The sequence below is a fragment of the Labeo rohita genome, chromosome 3 (genome assembly GCF_022985175.1).
Source record: "Labeo rohita strain BAU-BD-2019 chromosome 3, IGBB_LRoh.1.0, whole genome shotgun sequence".
NCBI classification, from domain to species: domain Eukaryota; kingdom Metazoa; phylum Chordata; class Actinopteri; order Cypriniformes; family Cyprinidae; genus Labeo; species Labeo rohita.
Window position 1 is genome coordinate 19,808,975 of NC_066871.1, and position 10,995 is coordinate 19,819,969.

At 37.4% G+C, this 10,995-nt stretch overlaps 1 protein-coding gene across 1 annotated transcript; it reads left to right on the forward strand.

Annotated features, from left to right (window-relative positions):
* Positions 1-1,215: 1,215 nt before the first annotated feature.
* Positions 1,216-10,177, forward strand: gfap (glial fibrillary acidic protein). Its single transcript, XM_051099683.1, has 9 exons — positions 1,216-1,856; positions 5,959-6,019; positions 6,104-6,199; positions 6,497-6,658; positions 6,750-6,875; positions 7,004-7,224; positions 7,314-7,357; positions 7,983-8,068; positions 9,758-10,177. Exons 1-9 carry the CDS (start codon positions 1,360-1,362, stop codon positions 9,797-9,799), a joined length of 1,335 nt encoding a protein of 444 aa, XP_050955640.1. The 5' UTR covers positions 1,216-1,359; the 3' UTR covers positions 9,800-10,177.
* The last annotated feature ends 818 nt before the right edge of the window (positions 10,178-10,995 follow it).

The window sequence follows — 10,995 nt, forward strand, 5'->3', positions numbered from 1 at the left end:
CAATTCCTGGAAGCTGAAAACATCCCAGTTCTTGCATGGCCAGCATACTCACCGGACATGTCACCCATAGAGCATGTTTGGGATGTTCTGGATCGGCGTTCCTGCCGATATCCAGCAACTTCACACAGCCATTGAAGAGGAGTGGACCAACATTCCACAGGCCACAATCAACAACCTGATCAACTCTATGCGAAGGAGATGTGTTGAACTGCGTGAGGCAAATGGTGGTCAAACCAGATACTGACTGGTTTTCGGAAATAGGCCTTTTGTGTACATAGAAAAAGTCTTAGATCTTTGAGTTCAGCTCATGAAAAATGGGGGCAAAAACAAAAGTGTTGCATTTATAATTTTGGTCAGTGTATAAACGCACACAGAATTACTAGAAGCAACAGCAATAACCAAAAGAATGAACATTTATTATTAAGCAAAAACACATTGATACAAATTGACAAACTGATATATTTAGCTTAATCTCTTTTTTAATTTTAGTTTAATTTTTAGTAGTTTTACTTAAACATTATTATACATATTCTAAAAATTTTTGTTAGATGTATTTAATTTTTTTAATCTTGTTTCAGTTTACAAAAATAATTTTTAATAATTTTAGTGGTGGTGATTTTTTTTTTTTTTTTTTTTTTTTTTGGAGCTTCCATTTATTTATGGCCAAGTGCAGCTCAGGCATTTTTCAACATATCTTCTTTTGCATGACATCAGGGTGAGTAAATGATGACTTAAATTTCATTTTTGTGTGAACTATTCCCTTAATAGTTAACCGGTGTAAGTTGTATAAGTTAAATGAGTCAAATCTTTTGGTTACTTGATTTTTCTGGTAAACAGATATGAATCAGTGGCACTGAAAAGCATGTGTGATGTTCCCAGATCAGCACAAAAGAGTGCGGCAGACTCTTTTTATAACGAAGACTTACATAATCACCCCAGTGTTCCGTGACATCATTAAAATCCCTCTTGGAACGACAGAAGAACTCTGAGCAAGTAGAAGAGGAACTCCAAATTAACTCAGAAAAGGTACAAAGCAGCACTTTTTTATGGGGTGAGACAGAACAGATATCAGTGCCATTACAGTCTGTCTCTGTGTGTATGTGTTCCAGCAGTGGCATGAATAGGATTTTCTCTGACTGACTGTGTCCCCTCCCCACACACGGTGCACCCCACACCAGAGACACAGACAGAACAGAGTGAAAAGAGGCAGTCAGGAGACCGGGTGGACGAGCACAAACAATTCCGGGCCCACATACACACCCCCTGGCCTTTGCCCTCCCCATTGGACCCCCTCTCACTCCCCCGCCTTCTCTATAAAAACCCAAAGTTCACCCACACTCGATCTCATTTTCCTCTGGCATGGAGTCCCAGCGATCTTTCTCTTCCTACCGTAAGCGTTTCGGGACTTCAGGCGGATCCCCATCCGTGGGGGTCACAAGCCGCCACAGCACAGGCCGCCTGTCCCTCCACAGCAGCCCGCGCCACCTCACCTCCAGCCCCATGACCATGTCCACCTCGCGCCTGTCCCTGGGCGGGGAGCGGCTGGACTTCTCTGCGGACTCCCTGCTGAAGGCCCAGTACCGGGAGACGCGCACCAACGAGAAAGTGGAGATGATGGGGCTGAACGATCGCTTCGCCAGCTACATCGAAAAAGTGCGCTTCCTGGAGCAGCAGAACAAGATGCTGGTGGCAGAACTGAACCAGCTGAGGGGGAAGGAGCCCAGCCGTCTGGGGGACATCTACCAGGAGGAGCTGAGGGAGCTCCGCAGGCAGGTGGACGGCCTCAACGCTGGTAAAGCCAGACTGGAGATTGAAAGAGACAACCTGGCCTCAGACCTGGCAACTCTTAAACAGAGGTAAGGACAGATGTGTTATGACCATTTAAAGTGTCCTCCAAGGTGGATATTGAATACAACTTATATGTAAAAAAAAAAAATGTGACCCTGGACCACAAAACCAGTCTTAAGTAGCACGGGTATATTTGTATGGTTCAAAATTATTGATTTTTCTTTTATGCCAAAAATCATTAGGATATTAACTAAAGATCATGTTCCATGAAGATATTTTGTAAATATATCAACACTTCATTTTTAATTAGCAATATGCATTGTTAAGAACTTCATTTGGACAACTTTAAAAGTGATTTTCTCAATATTTTCAATATATTTTCTCAATATATTTTTGTTCACACCCTCAGATTCCAGATTTCCAAATAATTGTATCTCGGACAAATATTGTCCTGTCCTAACAAACCGTACATCACTGGAAAGCTTATTTATCAGCTTTTTTATTCATCTTTCAGATGATGTATAAATATCAATTTTAAAAAAATTGACCCTTATAACTGATTTTGTGGTCCAGGGTCATAATAAAATTATAATATAATATAATATAATATAATATAATATATATATATATATATATATATATAAAATATAATATGCTATAATATTATAATTTCATCTGGCACCTTGTTTGTTTAAAATGGGTGTCAGACTAGACATATATATATATATATACAATTGGCAGACATATTTATCTAAAGTGACTTGCGTTGCTTTCAAGCCAGTCAGATCATTAATCTGTTCACTTTCAAAAATGCAAGGGAACCCAGTGAGAAACCAAAGCTACTTTGATTTATCTGTGTCATTATGAAAACAACTGGCAACACACAGTTAGAATCACTCAGTTAGAATAACCAGTGTGTCAAAGTAAAAAACAACCTACAGCCGGGGTGTACTTGTGTGAGTAGATGTGTCTAGCTGGGGTGGAGGCATCACGCATTCCAGGACACACCAACAAGAGCGCTAAGAGCAACAGGAGAACAAAGTCACAAAAAAGGTCAATAGCCACATCCAAAAATTGCCATCTATTAACCTGCACTTAACAGCTCTCATATAGCTAAAGAATCTCTTAAGAATAAACAACTGCAGCAACTCAAGCATTTTTTTTCCACACCAGTACTAAACTGCCACAGTACAATGTTTCTATGTGAATTTATAGCACCCCTACTCTGTTTTCAATGAGAGGCTCCCCATTTCTTACTCTAGTTCGATCCCACGCTGCCTCTCTTTGCAAACTAAAGCCTGAGTCGATGAGTGGTATGGGGGCAGGGAGGGGCACAATACCTCAGCAGGGCTTTCACAAAGGCCGAACACACCCAGTGCAATTGTCCTGTTGTTAGAAAAGAACCACATTTTAACCCAAATTCCAAATCCTCATACCTTTAAACTCACTGGAATCTGTAGTAAAAGGCTTGTTTGCCATTACCAGATCATTCAGAGACCAAATTTGATCACGAAGATACCAAAGTGAAAATATTTATAAGAATCTGTTAAAACAGAACTGACAGGGAAATGTATTATATTATATAATTCTATAATATATCATTTGCGATGCTCCATTTAATTCCCTGTTAATATTTGATGAAACATCAGTGTGACGTAAAAATAAATTCTGAAACCATGGTAACAAAGTCAGTAAACAAAAATATAAGTTGCATTTTGACTATTTCTTATGTACATGCATTACTTTTATTTGCATGCCCCAATCAGACACTGTTTGTTTGTAATTGTATTGATGTATATTGGACTGCCTCTGTCAGGTGTAGAGGCTCAGTTTAGAAGGGTGTATATGAAAGGGAGTGCATCTACACCACCCCGTGGGAAAGAGCAGTAGCTGCAGTTAATGATGCATGAGTGATCCATTAAACCCTGTCCAGCCCCCTGCTGCAGATCTCACCACTGCATCATAGGTCACCTCCACTGTGAGCCTTTCAGTATAACTGTCATAACTGATTTATCATAAATAAATATTCAGGGATACACTTTGAGGCCTGGGGAAATTCGAAGATTACAGAATGTACTATATTTTGGCGTTATCAGAAGTCTTTTAGTCAGGACTATAGCCATCTTGTGCTTATGCATTTATCTAATCAAAAAACTTAAAAGGTAAAAACAGTACTTTGAAATAGTACTACAATTTAAAAGTTTCTATTTAAAAATCCTGTGATAACAAAGCTGAATTTTCAACATCATTACTCTAGTCTTCGATGTCAAATGATCCTTCAGAAATCATTATAATATGCTGATTTGCTGCTCAAGAAACACTACTAATAATAGAATACAAATAATAGAACAAATAATAGATTATTGAGACCAAAGACTGCCCGTTAGATTAATTATTAAACTAATTATTAATTAAACTCATGTTTAACCACTATAAAGACATCAGAGCCAGTGGCATATTACAGAAGATCTGGCTGAGGTGAGGCTCCTAAAGTCTTTACTGCATTCATTTCTAATTAAGTAACTAATTAAGCGTTTAATTAAGTTATATGTATGAATAAATATATTCTTTAAAAAAAAAATTTTTCCCCTTCTTTTCCACAAGTAGGAGGAAAAAGTGAAAGTAAAGGCTTCAACAAAACAAACAAAAAAAAAAAAAAAAAAAAAAAAATACTTTCAAGAGGGAAAATAAGAAACTGCACCATCAGTATCAATGCTTTAGCTTTCTGGGGGTTGTTTGAAAAAAGAAAGTGAGAAAGTGACATGTGGCCAAGTATATTTTTTTTCCAAATTCCGTTTTATTTTTTCTGGATTGTTTTTCTGTTTGAATTTTTCTCAACTCCTTTTTAATGGTAAATTAAATTTTATTAATAAAATAGCATGTCTAATTAATTAAAATCATGAAACGTATACAATTTCACATCAATTTAATAAAGGTTTAACAAAAATGATATGTTTAGGGCCCTATGAAATGTTTTATTTTTTCCCACCATGCTTTATTGTATTAAATTCTGTGTTTTAGCATGTCTAATTATTTGAGTGCATACTTAATTTATTCAAATTTATTCTTAAAATAGCCTTATGAAAGTTTACCCTCAGAAATTCTGTTGTGTATTTAAAATGTTCTGGTTATCAAATGAAGGCATAAAACATTAATTTCATTTATCTTTTAATTATTGAAAATTAAGCAAACTTTTTTTTTGACAAACAAGGGGGAATGTACTATTAAAATTAAAACACGGAAAAAATGTTGTGTGATTATATCCTAAAAAAAATGTTTGTTTCATTTTAGCAGTAGTAGTAAAATATTTCTGACACAATGTCTTCAAATTAAACCAAACTTTTATTTTGACGGGTTGCCGTGTCTACCATTACATTTCTGTTTATATATGATATGACGCTAGTTTTCCTAAAATGGAACGGTCAAATGCTGAAATCAGCGCGCTGAAATCACGAGTGCTTCAGTGTGTGTAGTAAACAAAACTGCTCCTCTGCTCCATTCATTAAAACAGAGACACGCAGAACATGCAGGATTCACATTTAAATGGTATTTTTGCAGCATAATATGTAGAGATAGTAGTCCATATTGCGGTTTGGTTTAAGTGTAATGACCTACTTTCGATTAATTCAGTCAAACTTTGACAACCCTGGTGACAAAAACAGCATATGCTGGTAGGTATGTTTTGATGCTGGTTTAAGCTGGTCCTTTGCTGGTTTATGCTGGTCCTTTGCTGGTTTTTGCTAGTCCTTTACTGGTTTATGATAGTCATGCTGCTGGTCAATGACCAGCATCAACCAGCAAAGGACCAGCTTAAACCAGCACCAAAACATACCTAACCAGCATCCCAGCATCAAAACATGCCTACCAGCATATGCTGTTTTTTTCACCAGGGAAATTCTGTAACATTCCACGTTTTTCAGTAAATTCCGTTTTTATGAATGGATTCCGCAATTCCGTACGCGTTTTCTGCATCGAGGAATCATAGGGCCCTATGGTACCAAGACTGGAACTCGTGACCTTGGGGTCCAACTCTCTAATCATTATGCCAAAACTGCTCTCATTTAATAAAAAGTCCATATTTGGGTCCCACAAATCCTTAATATGTAGCACACTGTTGGTTTTAAAGTTTTTTTTTTTTTTTTTAAATATGTTTTCTTATCCATCCTCCAGACTTCAAGATGAAACTGCCCTACGGCAAGATGCAGAAAACAACCTCAACACCTTCAGACAGGTAAGGAGCACTCAATTCCCGTCTCATTCATGTATCATGAATAAGTTAGCATACCGTTTTCATAAATCTCACGTTTGATTCCAGGATGTGGATGAAGCGGCGCTGAACCGCGTACAGCTGGAGAGGAAGATTGAGGCTCTGCAGGACGAGATCAATTTCCTGAGGAAGGTCCATGAGGAGGTGTGTTATCTCTCCCACTCTCTCCACACTACCTCCGTCTGTTCACTTCATCCCTGTCTCATTTGATTTCACTCCAACTGGCATATCTGTCTCAAATCGGTTAATTTAATCTGGCTATTTGTAGCTACATCTGATTCTGATGTCTTTATCTGACCAAACAGATTCAATTTCATCTCTTGCAAAATAAGAAGGTGGACAGTGACTCCTAAAAATCAGATTAGACCAGATAACATTATATTCACCTGTACATCTGTAAACTTCTCTCACTGTTTCATTCCGCTTCCTTGCTCCGACTAGGAGATGAGGGAGCTGCAGGAGCAGCTGATGGCCCAACAGGTTCATGTGGATCTGGATGTCTCTAAACCAGACTTAACCGCTGCCCTGAAGGAGATCAGAGCTCAGTTTGAGGCCATGGCCACCTCCAATATGCAGGAGACTGAGGAGTGGTATCGCTCAAAGGTTACATCAACACACAAACATGCATTCTCTTATAATTCATATCATGATATAAGAAAATAAAATGTTTCTTTTTTAATATTTATTTCATTAGTTTGCTGATCTGACTGATGCAGCCAACCGTAACGCAGAGGCTCTGAGACAAGCTAAGCAGGAGGCCAATGAGTATCGCCGGCAGATTCAAGGCCTGACCTGTGACCTGGAGTCTCTTCGTGGATCTGTAAGTGTTTGTTAACTTGTCACTAAACTTATTCAGAACTACAGCAATGAAAATTTCACCCCTTGACTGTAGATCACTTGGCGAAGTATCCCTCTCATAACCTTTTCAAACTTCTCATTGTCTTTAAGAACGAGTCCCTGGAGCGTCAGCTGCGAGAGATGGAGGAGCGATTCTCCATTGAGACGGCCGGTTACCAGGACACCGTGGCCCGCCTAGAGGATGAAATCCAGATGCTGAAGGAGGAGATGGCTAGACACTTGCAGGAGTACCAGGATCTGCTCAATGTAAAACTGGCTCTGGATATTGAAATTGCCACCTACAGGAAGCTGCTCGAAGGAGAGGAAACCAGGTGAGGACAGGAGAGAAATGACATCAGCCACACTAATTTGACTAAATGAATTCAAATATGATTTAATGAATATTTTCCACCTCTTCTAGAATCACTGTTCCAGTGCAGAACTTCACCAACCTACAGTTTAGAGGTGAGTAGTTCATCATCCAGTTAATGGTTCGTGCACGAGTGGTAGTTTTAAGGTAAAGGTAAGGGAATAGATAATACAATTTGTGAACCTGGACCACAAAACCAGTCATAACGGTCAATTTTTAAATAATAATCTGATAATAATAATAATAATAACAATAATAATAATAATAATCTGATAATAATCTGAAATCTTAATAAATAAGATTTCCATTGATGCATGGTTTGTTAGGATATGACAATATTTGGCCGAGATACAACTATTTGAAAATCTGGAATCTGAGGGTGCAAAAAAATCAAAATATTGAGACAAATCGTTTTTAAAGTTGTCCAAATGAAGTTCTTAGCAATGCATATTACTAATCAAAAAGTTTGGATATATTTACCGTCGAGAATTTACAAAATATCTTCATGGAACATGATCTTTACGTAATATCCTAATGATTTCTGGCATTAAAAAAAATATAACTTTGACCCATACAGTGTATTTTTGGCTATTGCTACAAATATACTGTGCTACCTATGACTGGTTTTGTGGTTCAGGGTCACATATGTACTGTATAAAAACCATTACGCCTACGGAATGACCCCACAAAAAATGGAAACCTGTGTGTGTGTTTTGTTAGACACCAGCATGGACACTAAACTGACTCCTGAGGCACATGTGAAGAGGAGCATAGTGGTGCGAACCGTTGAGACTCGTGATGGAGAGGTAAACACTAGGAGGCGCTCTTTTTCAACCTTTACAAGTTTTAAAAAGTTTTTGACACCGGCTTCACATGAATACTTCATCATCAGCTGATGGCAACATTTTTTTCCAACAATCTCTCTCACAACAGAATTAAATGATAAGTTCTTTCATTCATTTATTCTTTATTACACTGCATTAGAACAGAGGTGCCCAAACTTTTACTATGAAGGCCAAAAATCAAACTTGTATTACATCCAACACTGCATTTTATGTGATATTTATATAATTTTTTACAGTTTAAGGTTCCATTAGTAGTAATGCATTAAAAGAGAAGTTAATTTCCAGAACAGAATTTAAAGATAATTTACTTACCCCGTTGCAATCCAAGATGTTCATGTCTTTCTTTCTTCAGTCGTAAAGAAATTGTTTTTTCAGGAAAACATTTCAGGATTTTTCTCCATGCAGTGGACTTCAATGGTGAGTTTGAACATCCAAAATGCAGTTTCAATGCACCTTCAAAGGGCTGTAAAAGATCCCAGCTGTGGAAGAAGGGTCTTATCTAGCGAAACAATTGGTTATTTTCTAATATATATATATATATATATATATATACTTTGTAACCTCCATTGCTCGTCTTGTCTAGCTTTGCGTGAACTCTGTGTGTTCCGGTTCAGTACAGTTAGGGCATGTCAAAAAACTCCCTTCTCATTTTCTCCTTCAACTTCAAAATCATCCTACATCACTGCAGAAGTACCAACCCAGTGTTTATAAAATGAACGGGCAAAGAATGTCAAACGGTCTTTACAAAAAAGGTAAAACAGCGATGTAGGTCAATTTTGAAGCTGGAGGAGAAAATGAGATGGGAGTTTTTTGACATACCCCAACTGTCTTGAAAGGGACTGCACAGAGTATGCATGTGCATCACAGCGCTAGAGAAGACAAGCATTTGAGGTTTTAAAGTATATAAGTTTTTATTTTATTTTTTTTTAGAAAATAACCAATCGTTTCACTAGATAAGACCCTTCTTTCTCGGCTAGGATTGTTTAGAGTCTATTGAAGCTGCAGTGAAACTGCATTTTGAAAGTTAAAACTCACGGGCACCATTTAAGTCCACTATATGGAGATAATTCCCGAAAAGTTTTTTGAATTGCTTTATGACTGAAGAAAGAAAGACATGAACATCTTGGATGACAAGAGGGTGAGTACATTATATGTACATTTTTGCTCTGGAAGTGACCTACTCCTTTAATTATCATTAACTAACAATGAGCAGTACATTTGTATTTATGAATATTTTATTATTGTTATTTAAAAATGTATTAATCAGTATCTGAAGAGTTCTGAAGAGATCTGAAATTTTCTTCTAAAATGAGCATTTTTTTCAGGCTCCTATGTTTATGTTCAGTTATTTCACTTGAAAAAAATTGAGATATTTTGATTAAATCCGAGAGCTTTCTGACCCTGCATAGACAGCAATGCAACTGACACATTCAAGGCCCAGAAAGTTAGTAAGGACATTGTTAAAATACTCCATGTCACATCAGTGGTTGAACCGTAATTTAGTCCATTATGAAGCATGGCATGGCCAGCATTAACCTGTGGTCCCTGGTTTGAGCATGTCTGCATTACAGAATTACCCACTTTTCTTTTTTATGTGCTCTATGTTTTCTGTTTCATCTAAAAGTAACCTATGCAATCTCTCTTTCAAAGATCATTAAGGAGTCCACTACGGAGAGAAAGGATCTGCCGTAATCCCTCTCAGACACTGGACTGGATGCACCTGAAGAGTTCATCACTAACGCTTCTGGATGCTGTGATCAAATATGTGATTTCTTGCGAACATCCCCTGCTTATTCTCTTCTAGTGTATGTAGTTCCTGGTAACTATATATAGTCGTATTAGCCTCTGTAAGCAATAAGCAAGTACATTTTGATCTCTTTCTGTCCCTGGGATTCTCTCTTTATCTGTCTTTTTTTGTGGCAAACAGTCTTTGCTTGATATTAGACTAGTTTATCACCGATTGTGCCATAAAAAGTCATGGTTGGACAGATGAAAGTAGAAAGTAGAACAAGATGTAGCTAGTGGTCAGAGCGGGTGCACGGAGAATAGTCTTTTTTTTTTTTTTGTCAAGCAACTGTAGAGAATACATCCTGAAATGTATTGTAGTCTTTAGATACTAGACAAAGAAGAACAGGATTGGAACTGGTAGTTTTTGACGGTCAGTGTTAAGGTAAGGCAGAAGGAAACTATAACAGCAAGACCTTTGAGAGAGTTTTAAAGGGATGATGGATTTTGTCAGCGGTGCTACTGTATATGAACATTTCACCCCACGTTTTCCCACTTTCACTGTGTATGCACAATGTTTTGCACAGTGGCTAACTAAAGCATCTCTTTGGACCCAGGTTAAAATGCTTTAAAATGTTAATTGAGTTGTAGAAAACATATTAATGGCAAATTTTAATCAGCAAAAAAACATTATCTTACTGAACTCATGTAAACATCTTACATATCGTCTTAAGGTCACATTTACCAATGATCGGCAACATTGTTAGCGAAATCCGATTTCATTTGGAATCTATGTGATCAGGAGTTTCCCATGCAGATTGTGCTCAAGTTCAAGTTTGTAACCTGTATCCACTGTGCTGACGAACAGGAAGCTACTTGGTTTGAAAGTGACTTCTGTGTGACGTTCATACTTCATACGCAAAATTTAGCTGCAATTTTGGTAATGTGACCACACTTTTACTAAAAAAAAATAATCAAAAATCAAACTGCCAGGTAACGCTGAACTATGCTTTTAGCCGAGGAGGGCTAACTTTCACACTACTGTTGCATAATGAAATAGACATCGCTTTTTTTGTGACGTCTAATATTGATACTAATAAAAAATAATTCTTATTTGGTAGCATGTGTTCTGTTTATAAACGTTTCCACCTTACGTTGCAATG